Source organism: Physcomitrium patens, chromosome 2 (assembly GCF_059467195.1).
Source record: "Physcomitrium patens ecotype Gransden chromosome 2, ASM5946719v1, whole genome shotgun sequence".
Classification (NCBI taxonomy): Eukaryota; Viridiplantae; Streptophyta; class Bryopsida; order Funariales; family Funariaceae; genus Physcomitrium; species Physcomitrium patens.
The window spans coordinates 9,650,870-9,674,680 of record NC_143411.1 but is presented as its reverse complement, the minus strand read 5'-3'; the positions used below and the strand labels follow the sequence as shown (position 1 = coordinate 9,674,680).

Here is a 23,811-nt window from a genome sequence, read left to right as displayed (position 1 = left end):
GATAAAAATATAATGTTCTACAATAACCAATACTAAATACATCATACGGTATCATACAATACCACAATTTAACAATCAAACATTTAGGTGAAATTGAAGGTGAAAAATGAGGTCCAAGAAGTTGAATACTATAAATATTGTTTTTAGCACGATACTATACAAATATTCTATTACTCATGTCTTCAGTTGTAGGTATGAGATTTAGACTTACATTATTCTTTCAGGTCCAAGTTCTAGTAAATGTCACGAGTGTCAAGCATTGATTGATAGATAAATTCTGACTTTTGATTTTATTACGAAATCTAAATAACATCAATTATCTTCACTCATTTTATGATCATGAAATTTAATATTTATTAATTACATATCAGTGACTTAAAAAAATAGCCAAATCCTAGTTAAATATCAAAGAAGAGTATCATTTTATAGAAGCATTTTCATATTGGAATAACGAAACTGTATGTAAGAAGGTATCTCATTCCGAAACCCTCCACAAGATCTATTTTACGTAGTTCCTTGCAATCCTCGCAAAAGGAGGATCTGCATTCAGCAGAACAAAAGCCTTTTTGCCACTTGGGCATAAGAGGTGAATAACTGATTATGTAATCTAACATGCAGTATATCAATAATTGCATAATGATGCTGTTTAGACTACGTGAGTTCAGCAAGCTGTACGGCTTAACCTAAAAAGATCCATATACGGCCAATAATCGAGACATAGGGCGTTTGAGTGGCAGTGGCTGCAAGCGCTTCACACACTGTTGGTGAGAAGACTGGTCACCATGCCTATGAACACTTTATATGAGATGCCTCCGCCAAAATCTCAGCCAAGATTCTTGTCACGACTACTAGAACGTCAAGTTGGTTGCACATATTCCGGCATCATGAGAGACTGTTACGGAAGAATCGCACACCCTGCCATGGAACATCGACAAATGCAAATCAGGAACTGCAATATCACAGAAGAGAATTTCATGCATCAGTAAAATGAAGACCCAGGCTAATGAGTCAAAGGTGTTTAAAGGGAGTGTTTTGTCTAGATGAGCTCTCATTAGAAAGAAGCTCACGTTAGGTGACTACTTACTTATTGGTTATACAAGTCCGGAAATGCTTCAAATCAATTTGAATCCTTTCACGTAAACGATGCAATGGAGTCTAAGTATCGACATTCAGTTGTCAACTACACTAAATGCAAGCACCAGAGATTTTCACACGTTGAAAATTGCTATGACACAAAATAAAAGAAACAATTCGAGTGTAATGCTTAGAGTCAGTAAGAATAACCTGCAACGCGAAGACAACGTCATCCTGATTCACTTGCAGTGTCACCCTACGAAGGCGATCTTCACGAGATTCACCCAGCTTCAGCAACGCCTAATTGCACAAAACTCTAAGCGTGGTTAGACGTGCCACATTTATGAACAAAAGTATTCCAGTCGAAAAAGTATCATACATAAGAAAAAACTATGTCAAAATCGGCGATGAGGATTATCGAAAAATTCAATCATTAGTGCGTCTCAAACTAGATAGATCCTGAAACATTTTAATTAATCGCTTCCTTTTATACATGGGTTATACAAAACAATCACAGTGAGAATATGCATGTGAAAAAGCATTACACAACTTGTCACAATAGCGCGATTGTCATATTATCAAACCTAGAAAAATGAACTCTTCGTTGACAGATATTACTTAGTCATGTTCAAAACTTGCAAGTGAATTATATTCGCGAGCTAAGGAACCAGACCTGATCAGATAGCACCCGACAAATACTCGAAAACTCACTGCCAGCGAGAGCAGGAATAGAGCTTGATTTACAGAAGTCAAGATACGCTTTATTTAACTGCACTATCCAGAAGTGCAGAGTAAGAAAAAGTATCAATTGATCCAACCCCATTCCCTCATCTATTTCAATCTGACGAGAGAAACACTTTGCTTCTATGCAATGCAAAAGACGAAAAACTCACCTCGCCAAGGGTAGCATCTTTTTTAGCACGACGAAATAAGCGTACTGCTGAACACAGCACCATCTGCTTTGGCAGATAACTTTTAGAAATCAGGCAATTATTTGGATTACTATCTCTCTTTACATCATACAAGGCCAAACAAACACGCAGATACGATGTTTAATATACATAGAGAATAACAATCTGCATCGATTTAGGTAATTATTTTTGCAACTACACACTTGCATGCAACCTAAATATGTTGAAATCACATATAAGATTCAGTTTTATTTTGGTCGATGGTGCCACTCCAAGGCAAGAGCTTCATGCTCTGCAAAGTCGCATTCTAATTATTTTCTCAAAGTGATGTATAATCCTTGAGCAGTTGCCACCAAGGAGCAGTTACTATCACTCAAATTGAACCAAAGTTGATAACTTACAACTTATATCCTAGCTTGGTGGAATATTGTAAACTACTTTGAGGATAAACAAAATGCTCAAGGATGGGAGGCTAATAATACCTGCTGGTGCTGAGGTAAGTTTTGAATAGTTTCTACAACTGGGGAACGAAACGTGCGTGCGAGAGCTTTTGCCATGTGGTCAATTCGTACCTGTAAACGTATCATTCAACGTAGTCTGAGCACTTCATTGTTACAAACAAGCTTGGGTCTCTATAAAATGCCCCATCAGAGACCATGAGCAAAAGTTGGGGCACTCAACAACCAGAATGCTTCACAAATCCGAAGACAATCTTCTTGTAGGCGATACAAAAAGTTATCTACTTTTCAGATGATCGTTTGTGCTTAACCCTTCTTCTAAAGTGAACTCTCTGTTGGGCTTCCTCAACTACCTCTACCTTTTAACAGATGGAGAGTAGATAACAGAAATTTCTAATTTGTCACCGTCACATCTAATACGCTTCATGTCTCAGTTTCAAATCTCTGATTACAACTTTACTAGGATGAAGAAAGGATTGAAAAAGTACCAAATGTGGCGGCTTGATGGAACTTGATCGCTGAACCGAACCTGACGACTCACTGACATTCAATGAGGGAGTATCGATTCCACCTTTATCCAGCTCTGCTCTGACCTCTGTTTCTAAAATGTCTAATGCACTCCTGTGGATAACATGCAATTGATTCAAGGTTCAACAAAATTGGTAACATTTTCAATTCTCTGAAGCGCACGATGAAATAACTAAACAGAAGCTTTTGCATTAAAAACCCCGTAGACCCTGGCCGAAATTGCATTTTCTAAGACAATACGCTGGTGTTCGGTCTATAACGTACATCATAAATACCCACTTCGTGCAGTAAAACTTCAAGAATTGCAAACATGTATACCTGCAGACGTGGAGGGCTTTCCTCATATCCCCAGATGCTGCTGCTACTTTCTGTGAAGCAACGTTGGAAAGAACCATGAAAAGTCATCGAACTATTTTCAAGAGGAAATTCGGACAAAATCTTTATACTAGGCCAAAGAAGACGCTTACGAAAAGGTTCGTTGGACACTGCTTGTTTTTCAATAAGCGTGCTTATAAGTCAGACATTGCTCAAGTGGGCCAAATCAAGTAGAACCAAGTAACACTGAAACTTACTCTTGCACATAGCTCCACTGACGCCGTTTGAAATACTGTGAAGGGAACACCCTGAAACACCACCCATTCTAGATATTAATCTGTCCCACAGCTGTAGAAGCTGGAATTGTCACAGTTGTTTCAATGCTATCTTTCATCAAAATCTGTGGTGCTGATGATGGACATAGAAAAGGCGTTTAAAGCCAGAAGTATACCTTCAGTCGCTGTGTTAAAACGGTTGAAATTTGATCCTTTGTGTATGCCGGGTATGTGATAACATCTGGTCTGCCTACAAAACCGAAAGTATAACTAGATATGTGACTTTGCGGAATTTTGGCTTAACTCAGATAGGAGAGTGAAGTGAACAGAATAATAGACGCTCACTAACACTTGAACTTGCTATGCGTGACGTAATGCACCTAGTTGCACATACAAAATCCGTCTGGAATCATAGATTGGCTCCAGTTTTTGGGGTTCTTACAATTCAATGAACGCAATTTTGGTAGAAAACGATCTGTAAGGTCAATAGCATTTGCAATACCTGTTCACAAATAGCATTACCCATATTAGAATCACCCAAGGATACCTAGCATTTAGGCCAAGAATAACGTATGAAAGCGAGGTGAAAAATAATTGCATATTTACAGCATTTGCACTCCAATCTAGTCCTCCAATCCTCCAGACTGCTAATTGAGGGAATGGTTTCATCTCTGCACTTTCTGACGTGTTCACTTCGCAAACACAATACTTCCATTTTGTAATGCGTCTTACCAATCAGTATGCAGCACGAATTTGGATATGTAGGAAGTTGAAACAAGTCATAAAGTACTTCCTGATTTCTTGTAATAAGGTAGTCCATCTCATCTACAATGAGCAACCTGTCATCCCATACACTTTTGCATTAAAACTGCAGATCCTGACAGCACTATGAACTGGAACAAATGGGCTTTTTAGTTACAAATCCACAAAGCAGTCCACAAAGTGTAGTTTAAGCTTCTGCTGATAGAAAGGCTTATTAAACCTCAGTAGAAAAATTTGACTAGAATATAGTAAGGAAGACAATTTGTATATAACTCCACACATTCGGAGGAAGTAAATGAGAACTCACAGCATATGTCTTGGTGATCCACCAGATTTCCGAGACGTATCACACACTCTCTGCCTTAATTCTTTTAAGCACAAAGACCAAGACTTTACAACGTCATCAGAAGCCTCTTTTTGCTTCAATGATTGCAGGACCTGAAAGGATAGTCAGTGCTATATAAGTTTACATGAATTTACATGAGGTGTTCTCCTATTCTTGTGTCTAATACTCTAATGCAGCAGACATTTGTTTCATAAAGATGTAGGTGGATAGCAAGTACAAATTTGTAGTCAAAACTTTCACTGGAATCAAGCTCCTGGGTTTTCATAATCTGTATTCTGAGTCATGATTCCTCAAAAATAATAAAGTATGGAGGATTGTCATTTGAAAGCTCCGAATTCTTCTAACAGGATACGTTGCGTCATCCTCACCTTCTGATAAATATTTCGTGGGTCGGTCAAAGTAGTGCAATTAACAGATACAATATCTGGAGGAGACAAGTTCGCCTACACAACAGTATTCTGATTAGCTCCTTACACACAATATTACTTGCAAGAGGATTCTTTGTGTATGTCTCACGCAAAAGCACTTCAAGGGATCACACAGCTTCGAACGTAAGTTGAGTAAATAGCGCCTGTAGATAAATTAAGCCAGAAAGAAACTCCCAACAGCTCTAAAAGAAAATTGAAATCAGAGACATTACCTCAGCTGCCCAAGATACACTAAGTAGCTTTACTTGCTCCATGGTCAACGATTTCCCGGTTCCCGGACATCCACAAACGTAAATGCTTCCTGGGACTTGCTGTACAATAGATGATTTACAGAACTCAATCACTTTCGCCTGCTCGACATCTCTGCACAAGACTGATGATGGAATTGCAGACAAATGCAAAGCTTTCTTCACAGCCAGAATATGAGAACTTTCTGCAAAGCATAGGATTACTTTGTTAGTCGGCACGTTAACAATGGGCTTCCTCCACCTAAAACATTTCTAAAAATGCCCTATAAAATGAGCTAAAATATAAATAGCCTCACAGGAATGAAAGATGCATAAATATATGCGGCAACCAGTAGCTGGAGATGAGTCCTAGTTACGATAATTAGGATCATCACGGAAATCAGATCATTATCGTAAATAAATGGAGGGATATGTTGAGCAGAACAAGAAATGATCAAAAACACAAAAGAGATTTATTGTAAGGAAAATGTAAGGCACAAAGTCCTTGAACTCTTGCTTTATGAAGCTTAAAACAACCAGAAGCAAGAAAAGTATCAATTTTAAAATCGGAAATTCCAGAAATGTGTCAACCAAGATAAGTCTTCAACAAGAACCAAGCAGGCAAAAAACTAGTGTTGTGACAGAGAAGATCGAAGTTGGAAGAAATTAATGGAGCAAGATCAAAACACAAAGGAAAACAATGATGCTGACGTGCCTGGTTATGTAAATAGGTGATGGATATAAAAAGGTAGACTATACCAGCAGGGTCCCACGAGGAGGAATTTATGCTATTTAGCTGGAGATTGTAGCTGTCGCTGCCCGATCTCAAAAGCGTAGCCTTCTCCATGTCATTTCCATTCTGCTCCTTCACGAACAAGATCCTTGATCAGATCCTCCATCGCTCGCTGTCCCTCTCAATAATTTCCACATTAACTTCATCCTAAAACGTTTTAACATATTTCTATTGACATTCAAAACCTAGTCATTTCCCATCCACCTAGAATACATACGTTTTCTCTTAACATTTCTTTCATTTGAGAGTTGGGAACTGCTCAAATAAGAACGTGGTTTTCTTAGAGCTCTGAGTACTCTACCTCTTTAATCTTGGAAAGTTTTTTGCCGTTCGCTATCTCTTCGTCGTCTTGAGTAGATGCGTTGACCATCTCCGGAAGTTCACCATCTTTTTTTCCTATCCCATTAAGACATCTCCGTGCTCGCTTAAGCGGACGTTCTTTTGGTTGCATCTCCTCGTCAGTATCTTCAGTGAAAGAACGGCCTTTAGGGGTCAACCTTGCAGACCTTCTTGGTGTCCCGCTTGGGGTCGCAGCAGCTTTCACAACAAAACATTGTTAGCACCGTCTAAATTTCCTTCAAAATGGAATATAATAGAAACCTTTCGTAAATTAACCGTTTTGTCTCGTTGGATGGCACGAGGAAATATTAAGTGAAAGGATGATAAATGATTGCATAAGGATGCCTTGGAAATGCTGTAAGATCATGGATCAGTCAGTCACAGAGACGATGAGAGCACGCCTACCTGATACGACCCACTCAAAGTCACTTGCGACGGCTACTCCTGGATGAGACTTGAGATACTTATCCAATTGCCATTTATTCGATATTTCTTCCCCATCTGGAGACACAAATGCCATATCCTTCTTTCTTGGAGTCCCTCCCTTCTTTCCAGAGAGCTGAAAATGATACACAACGAAGTCAAGTGAATATCAAAACTTAGTGAAATTCACGACAAACACAATATACTTTACTGCGAAATTCTTCGGAGCACAAATTTCTACTTAAACCTTCCAAGTCACTTCATCCGTTACAGCAAACAGCTCAGATAGAGCAATCACGCAATTCATTGAGGTGGATAAATGTTCAAAGAAGTCACACGACTACTCGCACCTCGAAACTATCTACATCTAAATGATTGAGAATTGCAACTCAGCCTATCGATCCAAAAAACAACCTAGACAAGACCGATGAGCCAATGTGGTAAAAAGATGAAGAGAAAAATACAAGGTGATAAAAAAAAGAATACAATAAACAAGGATCCTACACATGGTAGCTTTGCGGTGGACGATGCATGCACTAACAGCCTCCGAAAAATTCAATACAAAATTAGCAAGAACAATCTACAGAGAGAGGATTATGCATTTCTATGCACCTTGCGCTTCCACCCTTTGAGAGGCCCGGTGAGCTCCTCAAAGACACCGTCCGTAGGTCCAACCAAGTCAGCCGATGCTAAAACGACGCCGGTACTCGCCATTCCGCCTCACTAGGCCAGTGATAGACCTACCAAAACTCCTTGGAAGGCTGCTGTGAACAACGACAATTCTCCCGCTCTTCACATTGGCGACATTGCCGAAACCTTGACAAATTGTATTCAAACTCACTCAATCACACTCAACAATCGCGAAGGCGAGGTCACATCATCAATCGATTAGCAAGCCATTCAGCAAGGAGAAAGGGAAGGCCAGGATCAGGGCAGCAAGGGTAACGAGAGCACTAAATGCAGGAGGAGGAGGAGGAGGAAGAGACGATGAGCGAGATGGCAAGCGAGTGTGGATTGATCAACAACGCCTGCCTCCTGAATCAGGGCTCGCAAACTGGGCGTGGTTTCGATTTTGCTTCTGGTTTCGGGGAGCGGGAATGCGAGCTGATACCATCCGAGACCAGAAGAAAGAAGGGACCAAGACTCAAACCGCGCTGACAGCCCTTGTTTCTACGCATCGTTCTGCTGCCTTCCCGTTCGCCTTTTCTTCGTCTCCCTCCTAGTTCTATTCGCCGTTTTCCTTCTTCGTTTCTGTTGTCTATATATGTGAAAACTTGCGGAAATTTGTGCAGTTGATCACACTCAATCATAATAAAATGAATAATATTTTTAAAAAAATATCCTAATTACATCATCTTAACTTTTAATAATAATGTATATTATTGAGAATACAAACAATTATTAAAAAAACACGCAGATTTAAGCATATTTTTTTAAAACCAAAATTAATAGATATATATATATATATATATATATATATAAAAAACAAATAAGTCCTTCCATTTTTTTTTATTTTTTCATCTCTTTCTTTTAAGGTCAAGGCCTTCTCTCTTAGTTATTTTCTAAAACTAACTTGTGGGCAAGTTGGCATAGCCTTGGATAAGAGCAAGACTCAATCTATACTAACAAAATTGGGGCCTATTGGTTGTCTTGGTGGCTCGGCATTGGGCATTGACATTCAAGTACAAATCAAGCAGTCCATGAAGAAAAAGTTGGTGATGTGGGTGGCCCATAGGTTTTCTTAGTTAACATTTTTTTAAGCAAGGTTGAATTTTTGCTTTAATTAAAGATTCTATATCTTATTTTATACTTCAATTTTCATACAACTTTGCAATTGATTTTAGATTTTTATAATTAATCAACTATTTTTGAAATATCTTTAATTTATTATTATAAATAATCTTTCATAATTATTTACAATACAAAATAAAAATTTAAATATCTTTATTATTTATTATAAAAAAATACAAAAATATTAGCTTTAAAAGATCTTATTGTTAAAAATAAATTTCTTATTAATCTAACAATGCAATAGATAGATATCTGGTTTTTGATACAAGAAGATATTGAAAGTTGGTAGTTTGGAATTGGATAGGGTTTTGTTTGATATCTAAAGATGTATTAGTAAAATAAGATGAAATTTATCATGGTATTAGAAGACTTGAAGATTAGGCTACATAAAAAATTTTGAGCTAAATTAGAAATTGAAGAAAGAAAAATTACTACTAGAAAATCTGCATTAACTTTCAAGTTGGCAACTGAGTCACATTAGTGTGGTTTTTTGGATGTTTTTTCACAATCTACACGTTGGATTAGGTTGAATTCTTTGGAGCATATAGAAGACTTGTAGTGGCATTTGTATATAAAATTTTCTATCAAGTGGACAATCAAATTATGTTTTATAGCTTGCTGAAACTCACCAACTAGGATTAGGGCTTGCAAAGAGAAATTAAAATTGCCTAATTATGAAAGAAATAAGACAATTGGAGTTTGTAAATAGTTGAGGTTACTAAAAAGAGTATTTTTGAGGACTTCGTATTAGTTTTAAGCATTTTTGATTTGAAATTTGAACTGTATTTTTCTTGTATGGATGAAATCTATTAGGGTTTTTTGGATACTTGTAAAAGATAGCTTCACCTTCTATTGTTAGGTACTTGGTGCATTTTCAAACAAGACAACACATAATACAACTATATTTTTTTAAAAAAATGAAAAAAAATATATATTATCAAAAAAAAACTATAAATACTATTATCTAAGACTATTAAATTAGAAACTCTTGAAACTAAACAAGAAGCAAGAAAAGAATTAATAAGAATGAGCAAGGCCTCACTCTTGCTTCTATGTATACTATTTAATTAGAAGCTAAGTAGCAATGTTCTATAGAACCTCCAACATATATCTAACTTATAAGTTAAGTATCTAAATTGCAAGGTAAATCTATATATGTCTCATGTCTAACTTATATCACAAATTACTAACATGTATAATACATAGTCAATTTGTTGGCTAAGTTTTTAACCTATCAATCATATATAGACACATGTATAGGCAAAGGTCTTCTATTAAGCTTCTAAAAAGCTTCTAAAAAGCTTCTTTACGAGATATTATTAAATTTATCTACATTTATATATTTTATATATTCATATTATATAAGTTTATAATTAGAATAAAAATATATACCCTTGATACTTATAGAGATTATTTGTATGATTTTGTTTTTTATTTTAAGTCTAAAAATGCATGTATTTTTTTAATTTATATACCTTTATAAATTGCTAAAATACTAAAAACTTTATTAAATCACCAATAATATCTTATCATTATATTTTTATTATTCTATAAATAATTATCATATATATCAAAAAAATCATAATAATTTAATTCGATATTATATATATGTATATATATTTTAAATATTATATTAATAACTTCTTAATATTATTATATTAAATTGGTATTTTATTCTAAATTATAAGAAGAATCTTTTATAAATTATTTTTACATATATTATTCTTTTCATATATTTGAAATATTCTTTTATCTTATCTTAATATATACAAAGTAATATTTGGAAAAAATATTTTTGTTTAAAGACATGAAGATATATGTCCTTTCATTTTTTTAAAAATAACTTAAAGATTATGTTTCTATATATAATAATTATTTATTTATTCATTCTAGTATTACTAAATTATATTTTTTAAAATATAATAAGTTCTATAAATTAACATTATAAGAAATTATTGATTTCAAATATGTAATACAAATTTAATGAATTAAATAGTTAAAAAATTAATAAAATAAAGTATATATTTTAAATTAGTATTTAAGAATATATGATAGAAATTTTAAAAATTATTTAAATATTATATATATTAATTATAAATTAAATAATAAAATATAATTTTTTATAAATATATTTAAATATAAAATTTAATAAAAAATTAATTATTATTTTTCATAAATAAAATAAAAATAAAAATAATGTATATGACGTTACTTTAATCATAGATATAATCTTTGAAAGAAAAAAATTGAAAATTTTACAAATAAATATGTAAGAAAAATCATATAAAATATCTTAGAATTTTAAAATTACAAAGTAAAACCACAATAAGGATGAAAATTTAAAATAAAATTTTCTTATTAGATAATCATATCTGTAAGTAAACTTTAAAAAATTAAAATTCAAAAATAAATTTTATTTTGTGATACATATCTTGTTTTTAAAACAAAGAAAAGAATAAAAAATAGTGTAAATATTTTTTTGTTTAAATAAAAATAATTATAAAAAAAATTATATATATATATATATATATTTTATTATTATTATTACACTTTGATGTATATTGCTATGATATTAAAAATTAGGTTTAGTCTTATTCATATTCAAAAATTATATGTATTTTCTAAAAATATTATCCTTGCTTATATTTCCATGCTCACTCTAATTTTAGTAATATTTATATTTTATTTGTGTACATTTTCACTTATATATATATATATATTTTAAGCTTAATTTTTTATTTTATTGTTGCTTGATATTAGTTCATCTATAATAAACACACATCCTATCATCCGAGTCAAAATGAGAGGATTGTTTTATTTGACAAGTTCTTCTGATTTGATATCCTTGATTACAACAAGATCAATGCTGCAATTAGGCAAGTGCAATTGCTCCATCCATTCCCTTAGTGTTAGGCGGCTTTGTCCACATTGCTTTTCTATATACATTACTCCTCTGTATATGATAATATTCCATTAATCAAATGTGATGCACACCACTTATGATTAAAAAAAACTATCAAATTTATCACACATTGCAATTATTACAAAGTTCATAGACATTAAGTTATATTGGACATTTTACCAAAGTTTTAAACTTTTTAGTCTTAAAAATTCTTTTTGGTATTTGGACTATATTCTACAAGATTTGTATTATAACATGCTTCAATTTTTAAAGTTTATTATGCAAGCCTTAGAGATATTTAAATATGTGTGATGATTTAACTAGTCATTCGGGCCTTTGTTCTGCAAAAACATCAAGCACGCAACATTACTTCCTTAAATGCTTCCTTGATTTAGTTAAGAAAATATTTATCTATGTAATGGCTATGCTATCTAAAGATAGATGTCCATCTTTTCTTTTTATATATACTTTTTGTGTGCTAATATTTTTTCATCATTTTATTTATTTATTTATTTATTTTATTTTCAAAATGCAACTTTTGTATAAATATTTGATGCCATGATTTGAAAAGGTACTAGAGAAGACAAAATAATACATTCAAGCATGTGATGTCACATTGATAGCTACAAACATGCAACATGACAACTTTGAATGTATTCTTTTTTCCTGTATAACAAATTCTAAGTAGAGACAATTTATGCTCATCTTTCTTGGTCAATATACATATGATATTTAAACTACTATACATTTAATTTTAAAAAAATAAAAATTTGTACAAAAAAATAATATTTTATCAAATTTATTAATTTATAATAATCATAAATAATTTAAATTATTATATTTTAATATCACATATTATTTTAATTCTTTTATATTAAAAGATTCAACTTTATGTTTTATTTACATATATTTTTTGATATAATTTATTTTTAAATCTAAGTGGTTCAATTATAGATATTAGATTTAAAAACCATATTTTACTAGACAAGATTGAATCTATTTCCAAGAAAAAATATATTAATTTATTTATATCTTGTAATAATAAAGACTATGTTGATGTGTTATAACAACTTCTATCTTCGAATTTTAAACAATTATATCTAAAATTATTCTCATCATTTATATATAAGATTTTATATTCAACTCTTCTATAAGTATATCTATTTTTTCTTTGATTACATTTTCTTCTTCTTTCTCTTTTTTACTTTATAAATGTATTCCATCAACTCAAAATTACTATTGATATTAAGTGTAGAATATTTAGTTACAACTTTCAAAATTTATTATCTACTATCATAACATGTTTCACAAATTTTCATAATAATTTGTTCAAAAGATTTGAAATTAGTTCTAATTTTTTATCTAATTTAATTACAAACTATAAAATACTATATACCATTGATTTTTTAGTATTACTAAAAGAATTGCAAGCATATTAGAGATTTACTATGACATTGTCTATAAGGCCAGTCATTGCAATTCAAGTGTTTGTTGTCAATGGTGTTCTGCTTGACATTAGCAATATGTATTAATTCCCAAAGAAGAACTTAGTAGACTATTTATTTTTTTTGCATGTGTCAATTAAATAAAGACAAAGAGAATTATGAGCATAGACAAATCATGTACTTGCTAAAAGGTTAAGAATATCTTAAATTTAAATTAAATAGAAGTACAAAGAAATTTATATTTAAATCTTTTAAATTTCAAAGAGATTTATTTGAACAAATCAAGAATTATAGTAATAGAGTAGTCAAAAATTGTTTAAAGTGAATTGGATTGAAAATTCAAGAATTTCTTTGCAAATGAGAAATGATATTAAGATTCAATCCATAAAAATGGCCAAGATCTAAATAAAGATAATATCCAAGATTTAGCTCTAAAATATTAATCCAATTAATCCATTAGAGGAGAATATATAGAATAAGCTTAAAGAAGACATATTTTCTATAAGATATAGAGTATTACTTAATCACCTATAGAAATTTAATTGAATAATAAAAGAATTGATTATTAGAATAATACATGTGAGGATAGAATCTTTCTTTTAAAGAAGGTCCTAAGAGTTGAACATTTCTTTGATTTTAGAAGCCTTTAGACTTAAAGACATTGAGAGTAGGTTGCTTCCAATAGTAATAATTTGAAGTTAAGTATTTTAAATATTTTTTATATACATTTATATAATATCAAGAAAAGATATAGGTTTTATTGCACAAAAGACTTTAAAATTAGATGAGTTTTTAAATTTCTTATCCAAATAATATCTTTATTATTCTCATAGGTTAAAGAAGACTTAAGTAATTTTTATTAAAAAGGCATTACTGAGATCTAAAAACTAAATTAGGTAGTTATTTAAAATAAATTATTACTTAAAATAACTCCACAATCTAAGTATTTTAATTGGCTTATTTTTAAAAAAAATAGCTTTCTATTATTGATATTTAAATACACTCAAATCCAAAGGCATAATTTAAAATAAGCACAAAGAGAATTATATAAAGAAGATAATAATAGAGGCTTTAAAATTAGCTTTTCAAATTCTATTTAATCAATTTATGGTAGAGATAATTACATAGTCTTTAATCAAAGCTATAAATAAGATATATTATATTTGATTATAAAAAGAGGTACAAAATGGATTGATTGTAATTGTCTTGAAGATTACTAGATAAACTTGTATAAGCATATTGCAAGATTTTTTTTAATTTTCATTAAATTATAATAATCAAAAATTTATTTAATTTTATTACAAAGGTTTTGATTCTAACTTTAAATAAATATTAGAGATTTTTTTAGACTTATTAATTCCTATCACATCAAACTTTGTTTCTTTAATATTAAAAATAATAATAAAATGAATTGTAAGAATTTTATTGAACTTCAAATAACATGCGTCCATCTAAGTGGTCTATAATCAGGGCTCTAATCCTACGTTTGGTCATCTGAAAATGCAAGTTACTCATGATATGGGTTACAAGAAATTTGTGGTTGCATCTTGTTTACAGCAGTCGTTCTTAAAATCGACTAGAACCCGAGAACAAGGCACCAATCACCAAAAGGAATAGCATCAGCAGTGATGGCCAAAGCGACCAGTTGCAACGAACTCTACAGTAGTTGAGTCGGCAGAGCATGTCACGGTGGAGAGGAGATACTTTTTCCCCAAAAAAGATTCCGAGTATCAATGATCAAGAAACGAGAAAACACAACGTAATGTACGCTCAATATGGGAATTGGATTTATCTTTAGCGTTGCAACCTTCACGATGTAGTCTGATGCAATTGACCCCCTTCCTTCACACACACGAACAGAGGCTACAAAATCAACCATATGTATCTGCAACAGTTTCAAAATATCTGGCATGTGGCTGTGGTCTATGGTCTAACGATTGAGCTCGGTTTCTATTTCCCCCTAACCCACAACTTCAGCAGTTTCTGTGCTTCTTATGTCTTGCAGTGCAACATTATTGATGCATTGCACCATTCCTGTAGACAGACCGACTCCCTGTCATACCCAACACACTTGAATTTGGATGGTACTGATTTTATTAACTAAAAATTCAAGTCATTAACCATATATTGCTAGATTCATTCTTCTTGCAGTCTCAGCAATTCCCCAGATTTTGTAATACCCATCTCTACCTGTGGCAGGTTTTTGGCCTTCTTGAGCATTCACCATTGTCAAAAAAGATGGTTTAAAAGACTTGATTAAGAAATTCCAGTTTTTGCAAATGAGGACTTGAGAAATTGCTTGACATTAAAATATCTTAAGCTAACGAAGACTTTCATTAATTAAGACACTCAAATGTATTAAAAAGTGTCTTAATCAACAGTCTTGGTGGCGCGCTAGTACATTACATTCTCATACATGGTGTCAAAAATTCCAAGCCAATGTTACACAGCAGATGTCACATTAGAAACGAATAAATAACATCTAACAGAACTTGAGCACATGTTCCAAGAAATATATGCTGCTAACTGGATATATACATGTTATGAACTTTATTTTTTGAATCACTAATTCGAACAAAATTTCTAACTAAAAAGGATCGGCATCAAGGCAATCGAAACTTACATGAACGAGAGCCAAGACATGATGTCAACAGCAGATGCCCCTTCACCTGCAGAGCTTACGACCTGTAATGCCTCATCATGGATACATATATTTCAGATGTCAACATTCGCTTTCAGTGACAAACTAAAAGCACACAGGGCTCTCGAAATAAGTGCGTTGAAAAATTGGACGTAACAGCTAATGGATCTGGACAACAAACTACTACATCCCAAGGGGTGTTGAATCCTCACAAGGTAGGCTCCGGATTTCTTCTCACATGCAAACGAAGTAAACTGAATTTTGAAAAGCTTCCTGGTAAAACTTCAGAAACTGAAGAGTTCTAGCGCAGTACTGTCGCCTCGTAGCTCTCCATCACATCGAGGAACGGAGAAATTAGGTCTTGATTCAATTTAAGCTTGGGTCCTCTGAAAATCAGAATAGAAAATCCTTCACAACTTGAACAACTGTGCAGGCAATCCGTCAGTGGAAACCCTTCTAAATAGCAACTGTGGATCTCCACTCACAATATAAATAATTGCCGCCGTTTCTAGAACCTTAAAAAGCAGAATCCTTCAAAATTATCCACGGACTTGAGCAATTTGAGTCGCGATATCGACCGCACCTACGCTGGAAAACACAACAAGTTTCCCGTGTCAGGACCGAGTCCTAAAATCCGAAAGCTTCTGTGACGGAACACACCTCAAAAGCCCAAATTTCTGTAAAAATTAAGCTCCCCAAGAGTAGAGGTGAAGAGCACCACATGGCATCCCACACATCCGAAATTTGCAAATTGCAAAACAACTCTTACCTAGCGAATTTCAGCTCCGAATCAAATTCATCACACCCAAATTGCTGCCTAGGTCACGTCGATGATTCCACGGGAACGTCGGTGCCACGCTCAAGCAACAGCCAGTACAGCATACTGTTGGTGCGACAACGATCCAGCAGCAGTCGCAAGGACTTCGAATAGTGCAGGTCAGCGTACATCCTACACGATTTTTCGTGATTTTTATATGAACATGTTTTGGCATTCTATTCGTTTGGATGATTCTACTGCAAGAGTTGGCTGCTCTTAAACCCTTTGCAGCGGGGGTTACTGTTGCAAGTAGGCAGTGTGAAATGGTGAGATTCTACTGCGTTCCGAAATTCCTTAATATAGAACTCTACCGTACAATAACAGTATAAAGACAAAGTCGGCATGACTGAGGAAATAGAACAATTGTTTTGTGAAAATCCAACCACTGCATGGTGAGATTACAATATTAACGTTACTACTGGAAAATACTTTTGCGGCGACGACTGCAGCGACGGGTCAGCCGACCCACATCCCGTCACCGGAGCCGGTGAATATCAATACCCGAGTCAACATTGATGCCCTGCACGCTTATCTCATTCATACCCCGTCATCAACATTGACACCCCGGAACTGCCGGGTTTGGGCGTCTGATATCCTGGGATGATATTGGTACCCTGCTTACACGGGATAAATGTGTTCATATACAGTCTACATATCACATACCCAGTTGTAATTGACATACAGTCTCAGTAAAGAAATGATGACTAGTCTTTACTTATACCTACCCGGTTATAAATTGGTGCATTTAAAATTTTCTGAAGTCAAATTTAACTTAGAGGTGAATTTTTCTAAATGAGTGTGATTGGTTAAAATTGGGTAAAATAGGTGAATGAAGTATGATGCTCCTCGTGTGTGCACTTCTATATGATCAGTCTGTGATTGTAAGGCCCAGGAAAAATACACTATTAAGCTTCATATGCCATGCCTCCCTTTTGCTTCAAGCCACATGAATCACATAGTCCTTTTATATTGATGATTGAAACAGGGCACCACACAGCAGGTGTAAGGCAAGGCATTGCCATTAGCTCTCACCCTTTTCTAGGGGTTTTTTATTCCAAATCTACGGAACATGTAGATGGTAACAATATATAGTGTACTTGCTGGTATTAAAGTTGCTATCTTCAGTCAGGGCTTGCTTATAACAAAAAATTGGCTTAATCAAAGATTAAAAGTAGTATCTTATTCAAAGGATGAAACTATTCTAACCAAGGTAAATTTTATCAAATAGATGAATTATAAGTAGATTGTAGGATAAAAGTTTAGTATAAACCCAAATAAAGGACCACAATCTATACAAAGTGATTATGGCAATAATAATGATCATTACAAGAATAGTAATTATATATCATTAAAAAAACATTTTATAGTTTAAATATAGAAATTATAGAATGTGAGATGTATTTTCTAATTTTTTTTTTACATATTCTAATAATCTTAAGATTGGAGGTTCAAGATTTAGTATCAAAGATTTAGTATTTAAGTTTAGAATTTATAAATTTAGGAGTTAGGATTTAGGATGTCCTATGAAATTTTGATATGGTTTGATTTTTTTTTTTTATTTTTGATTTGAAGTGACTTATACCCTTATTTTTCATATATACAATTCTTGTGATAAAGTCAAATTGTCCTACAAATTTTTTATTTGTGAAATATTGATAGTTAAGCTTTAAATTTAGGATTGACTTTGAGATTGACTTATAGCTTGATTTATCTTATTTTTAGATTTCTTAAAATTAATCCTAAATGATTCTATAAAGATGTTGCAAATTATATTATTTTTTTAAGTTTATAATTTATAATTTGGAATTTTTAGACCTCTTATTTTTAAGTATATGTTACACATTTTATTTTATTTTTAAGATATATAAATCCAAAGATGGATATAATGTATTTCTTGATGTACTTAGATAATTTAAATAAATAGATTGGATAAATTATTTGTCTAACAAAACATAGAATTCACATCAAAGATAGCAAGTATTATAACAAGTGGTTGCATATACTTTATAAGCATATAGGTGTAAAAGTGGATGTTAGTGATTACACAATTTAAAAGAAAAATAAAGTCAAACATGATATTTTTTGAAGGTGTTTTATAGGGGCCATGCATTTGCAATAATAATTTGAAGTCAACTTGATACTATTTAAGAATCATGTAATTATCTTTGTTCAAGCTATTGTAATTTTTTTTTTTTTATTTTTCAAGTCAAACATAATGTCAAATCTAAGTTTTTAGAATAAAACTGACCTTATCAAATGTCAAGCTCTAAATTAATTATATAATGCATCAATATATTATACAATATATTAGATTGATTTTGTGTAGAACAAACTATTTTGATATAAAGGTAGTAATAGAAGCAAGAGTCATAGATATATGTGGCTTTATAGAAAATCAATATTGCTTCTACAAAAGATTTAAAAAGGCAGAAGTATACAAAATATTTAACTTAAGAGATTTTGATTCATTAAAATTATATATTTTATATTTATGAATATTAAAAAATTTAAGATATATTAAAATTTTTATCAAGAAGTTTCTATAATACCAAAAGATTCTTTAGATAATATAATTAAGTCCATGTATACTTGTCACAAATATACATATTTGTATTAAAAATTATCTAGATTAAAGAAATTATATAGAATTAAATAGAAGCAAATAAAATGAAATAATATCTCATGAAAAAGATTTTTATAAGATTTAATATTATCTTATAGCAAAGCTTCTTAGAAGCTTTATAGATGCATATTTAACTTTATACATGTTAATAGTTGATTGATAGATTAGAAACTTGGCCAACAAATTAGCCATATGTTGCATGTATGAGTAGCTTGAGGTATAAGCTAATAGTCGAGCATGTATATTAAAAACTTGCCTTACAAGTTAAGAAATGTGTCTCACAAATGATATGTGTTGAATGTCTTATAAAATGTCACCAAATAGCTCTTAATTAGATAGTATATATACATGCAAGAATAAAGCCTTCTTCACTCTTATCAATGTTTTTTTGGTCTTTAGCTTGTTTTAAGACTTTCTAGTCTTTTTGTCTTTGGTAATAGCTATTTTAGTTTCATATTATACTATGTTTGAGTGATTTTATAATCTTTCTAAGTGATACAAGAATTTATTGATCTTTTCGTTTTTTAAAATTTATGTCCTTGATAATTTGATAAGTATGCTAATTTGTTATTTTTATTTTAAAATTAACTTTTAATTTTTGAAATATTATTTATTTTCTTTAAAGAGAGTAGACTATCACTCTTTGTAGAAATTTTTATTTGACATTAAAGGTTGTAGATTACTTTCTTCTAATTTAACTTCTAGATTTATTTGAATTATCTATGGAAGGAAAAATTATGGATGCTACTCATGGTGGAAAAGAAAATAGATTTGAAACTATTGCAAATCTTCATAAGCTTCTTAATATTCTTAGGATCAAAATTTCATATATTTCTAATATGAACCATAGAAGTAGTATTTCTATGCTTATGAAAGAAGTCAAAAATGAGATTTAAATTCTACACCAAAAAGTTACATAATTAAAAGAGATAAGTATATCAATTTCATAATTGAATATAAGTAGCTTTATTTCTATAATTATGAAAGAAATAAGGATAAATGTGCCAAAAAAGTTTGATGGAATAAGATCAAAGTTTTCAGGATTTCTACAACAAGTGAAGTTCTTTCTAAGATTTCATCTTTTTCAATACCTTGATGGATTTACTCAAGTTGGATTCATAGGTGCATTTTTATCTAAGAGTGCTTTCACTTGCTTTGCACCTTTGATAGAAAAGGATTCACAAATCTTTTATAATTTGAATTCACTCTTAAAAGTCTTTATAGCATTATTTGGAAAAAATATTTGAAAAAAGATAGCAAAAATAAAATTCCTATTTTTATGATAAAAATCACGTTTAACTACTATATTTGCTGTAAAATTCCAAAATCTTAATTACAATGTGGATGAAAATGACAAAGCCTTTATTAATCAATTTTGATATGAGTTAAAAGACAATGTCAAAGATTTATTGTTGACAATGCTGAGAATAGACTCATTAGATCAATTTATTATTTAAGCCATTGCATACGACACTTGATTCTTTGAAAGATTTTAAGAACAAAAGTTTGGTTGGAGAGGTATAAGTCAAGTCATAGCAAAAACTTCTAAGTTAACTAAAGCTTATTTATCAAGGCAAAAATTTATGCAAATTGACATGATACATTTTAAACTTTTTATTGAGTAAGAAAAGACTTGACATCATCAAAAAGATTTGTGCTTATACTATAAAGAAACTGAGCACATTATTCAATATTATTTAAAGAAACAATGTAATTACAAAATAAAGAGCATAATTGCCAAAGAAGACAATGTATAAAAAAAAAAGTTTCTATAGCTACAATACAGACTATGTGATTGAAATCTTTCATAACACCTACTAAAGATCATATTCTTTTCTCAAATCTCTTATCTTGTTTTACAATAGAAGTTTATTTAGGACCAAAAAATCACAAAGTCTTTGTCTTATTAGATTCAAAAGCCTTAACTTCTTTATAGATGAAGCCTTTGTTAAAAAATAAGAAATATCTTTAATTAAGAAAAATAACTTGGTACATGTAGAAGTTATAGATGGTGGTCTATTATCTTCTAGAAATACTATCTATAAAAATAAAAAAATAAAATAAGATGTAGCAACTAAAGATTATAATAGCTTAGTAATATTTAATATGATTAGATCACTTTCTAACTTATTTATTTTAGGATTATCATGGCTAAAAAAGTATAATCTTCAAATAGACTATATTTTTTATAATATTAATTTTTTTTGTAGTTTAGCTCAAAATTCTCTTAATCAAGTAGAAACTTATAAATCCAATATATCCAAACTCTTATTGATACATGCAAGAACTTTTATGTATTTTGCAAAAAAAGAATCACCTTTTGCTGTATATGCCACATCTATTTTTGATGGAAAAAAACTATAAGTGGCATTTTAAGCTAGTACTAAGATTATTAAGATATTTTTGAAAAACAAATGCAAATATTCTTCTAAAGCATCATTTCTATGACTATTTGATTGATCTTCAAGAATGAATTCAACTACCATTCAAATCAATTTCTAGCTTATCAAAAAATGAGTTGGTTATACTAAAAGAATATATTAACAAGAACTTGGCTAAAAATTTTATATGCCATTTTGAATCTCTAGCAAGGGCCTCTATCTTTCTTGTGAAGGAAAAAAATGAATTTTTATGGATGTTTGTGGATTATCAAGGACTCAATAAAATTACCACAAAAAATAGGTATTTTTTATCTTTGATTTTATGACTTCTTGATCAATTCAATGAAGTAAAGATTTATATAAAAATACATCAATAAAGAGAATATAACTTAATATGCATTAAAAGAGGAGATGAATGGAAAATTGCATTATAAATTAGATATGGACATTTTGAATATAATGTCTTATCTTTTGAACTCACAAATGTAATAGCTATTTTTTAACATTTAATAAATAATGACTTTCTTGAGTTTCTTGATGACTTGATTATTTATTATTTAAATAATATTTTAATCTACTTTAAAAACATAAAAGAGCATAAAATTCATATTTATTATACATTATAAAAACTAAGAGATATAGAATTATATACTAAGATGAAAAAGTGTATATTTTATATTATTTAAGTTGACTTCTTAGGATATATTATTCCAAAAAATGGCCTTATGATAAATCTTAAGAAAGTCTAGACTATCATAGATTAGACGATTTCAAAAATATTAAAGATATGCAATATTTTAAATCTTTAAAAGATCTAAGATTAACTACAAGATCTACAATAAAGAACTTCTACAATTTTGGATTTATTTCAAAAATAGTGTCATTATTTAGAATGTACTTTTATTCTAATCATTGTATATATGAATTACAAGAACCTTTAGTATTTTGTGTCAATATATATTTTGAATTGTCGCCTAGCCTATTGAAGCATGTCTTTATCAAGATTTGATTTTAAAATCACTTATTGAGTAAAAAAACAACAAAGTATCTTAAACATCTTTTCTATATATTTTTTTATCTTGCACCAAAAAAAAAAGATGCAACTTTTTATTTACAAAGAATGATTCTCTTGAAGCCAAAGCATTTTCATCTTTGATCAATGAAATCAATACTAACTATTGATTCAACTTTTTTAAAGCAAGTTCAATCAAGTATGTCTTTTGATCCTATTGTTTATGATATTAAGAATAATTCCTTTAAGTCTCATGATAATTCTAAGTTTGAGTTCAAAAATAATCTATTCTATTTCAAAGAATAATTATATATTTCAAAAGACAAAGCATGATTACATGTTCTTCAAGCTTGTCACGATTTTCTAATAGCCAAACATTTTAGACACAATAAGATTTTAAAGCTAATATCTAGAAATTTTTAGTAGCATCAAATGTGGAAGGCAATCAAAAACTTTGTACAATCATGTGACATTTATTTAAGATTAAAAACTCCTTGTCATTGACCTTATAGATTTCTTCAACCATTGCCTATTCCAAAATAATTATAGTCTTTTATTTCTATAGGTTTTATCATAAATCTTTTAGTCTCTAATTCTTATGATTCTACATTTGTGATAGTAGATTTTTTTACTAAAATGTAATATTTTGTACCATGTATAAAATCTATCATTAGTGAAGAAATAAATAATTTTTTTTAATGATATTTATTGCTATCATAGATTATTGAAAGATATTATATCAAATAGAAGGACTTAATTAATATCAAGATTTAAAAAAAACTTTTTTGAGATTCTAAAGGTAGATATAAAGTTATCTTTGACTTTTCATCCTTAAATTGATGGACAAACAAAATGAATAATCCAACTTTTGGAACAATATTTAAGATGTACTATCAACTATCAATAAGATGATTGAATAAGTTTTTTGCTATTGAAAAAGTTTGCTTACTATAATATGGTACATTCTTCTATATAATAAATATCTTTCATTACTAATTTTAGTTATCATCTATGACTTAATACTTTTGATTTTGTAAAAACTGATAAAATTTATGACAAAAGATTTGACAAATCATTTATTCGACTTTATACAATAATAAAGGCACAACTAAAAGAAGATCAAAAATAAAAAAAAGTTCAATATAGATGCCTATTGCAAGAAGCGATCTCAATTCCATATTGGCAATAACATATTTATTTCATCACAATATCATGATTAATAATCCTTATGACAAGTTGGATTACTATAGGTTTGGACCATTTTTTATTTATAAAGAAATAAATCTAGTTGCTTATTGCTTATATCTATCAAACTTTATG

General features: G+C 30.7%; 1 protein-coding gene and 1 long non-coding RNA gene across 5 annotated transcripts; both read right to left on the bottom strand.

The window, feature by feature from the left end:
- Positions 1-403: 403 nt before the first annotated feature.
- Positions 404-7,978, bottom strand: LOC112294962 (DNA replication factor CDC6B). 2 transcript variants are annotated; one of them, XM_024545992.3, is made up of 18 exons: positions 7,492-7,978; positions 6,862-7,015; positions 6,419-6,654; positions 6,084-6,189; positions 5,310-5,530; positions 5,038-5,112; positions 4,631-4,761; positions 4,294-4,400; positions 4,004-4,063; positions 3,738-3,811; positions 3,544-3,594; positions 3,290-3,339; positions 2,932-3,064; positions 2,468-2,557; positions 1,968-2,030; positions 1,748-1,843; positions 1,285-1,374; positions 404-915 (listed from the first exon to the last, which is right to left on the bottom strand). In XM_024545992.3, exons 1-18 carry the CDS (start codon positions 7,591-7,593, stop codon positions 883-885), a joined length of 1,872 nt encoding a protein of 623 aa, XP_024401760.1. In that variant the 5' UTR covers positions 7,594-7,978; the 3' UTR covers positions 404-882. The 2 variants fall into 2 exon arrangements, with proteins under 2 accessions (XP_024401760.1, XP_024401767.1); XM_024545999.3 differs by having other exon boundaries at positions 6,084-6,183; positions 7,492-7,964.
- A 6,441-nt stretch (positions 7,979-14,419) lies between these two features.
- Positions 14,420-16,826, bottom strand: LOC112273256 (uncharacterized). Of its 3 annotated transcripts, none has more exons than XR_016499761.1 (4): positions 16,428-16,826; positions 15,871-16,246; positions 15,641-15,702; positions 14,420-14,855 (listed from the first exon to the last, which is right to left on the bottom strand). It is a non-coding gene; the product is annotated as an uncharacterized LOC112273256 (long non-coding RNA). The 3 variants fall into 3 exon arrangements; XR_016499759.1 differs by having other exon boundaries at positions 14,420-14,859; positions 16,428-16,825; XR_016499758.1 differs by lacking the exon at positions 14,420-14,855 and having other exon boundaries at positions 15,257-15,702; positions 16,428-16,816.
- Between the last annotated feature and the right edge of the window lie 6,985 nt (positions 16,827-23,811).

Coding starts and splice junctions, on each gene's coding strand:
- LOC112294962 (XM_024545992.3), bottom strand. CDS start 7,593: ATGGCGAGTACCGGCGTCGTTTTAGCATCGGCTGACTTGGTTGGACCT. Junction 4,762..5,037: donor CACGAAATATTTATCAGAAG/GTGAGGATGACG, acceptor CTATCCTTTCAG/GTCCTGCAATCATTGAAGCA. Junction 3,595..3,737: donor TTTTAACACAGCGACTGAAG/GTATACTTCTGG, acceptor GTGGTGTTTCAG/GGTGTTCCCTTCACAGTATT.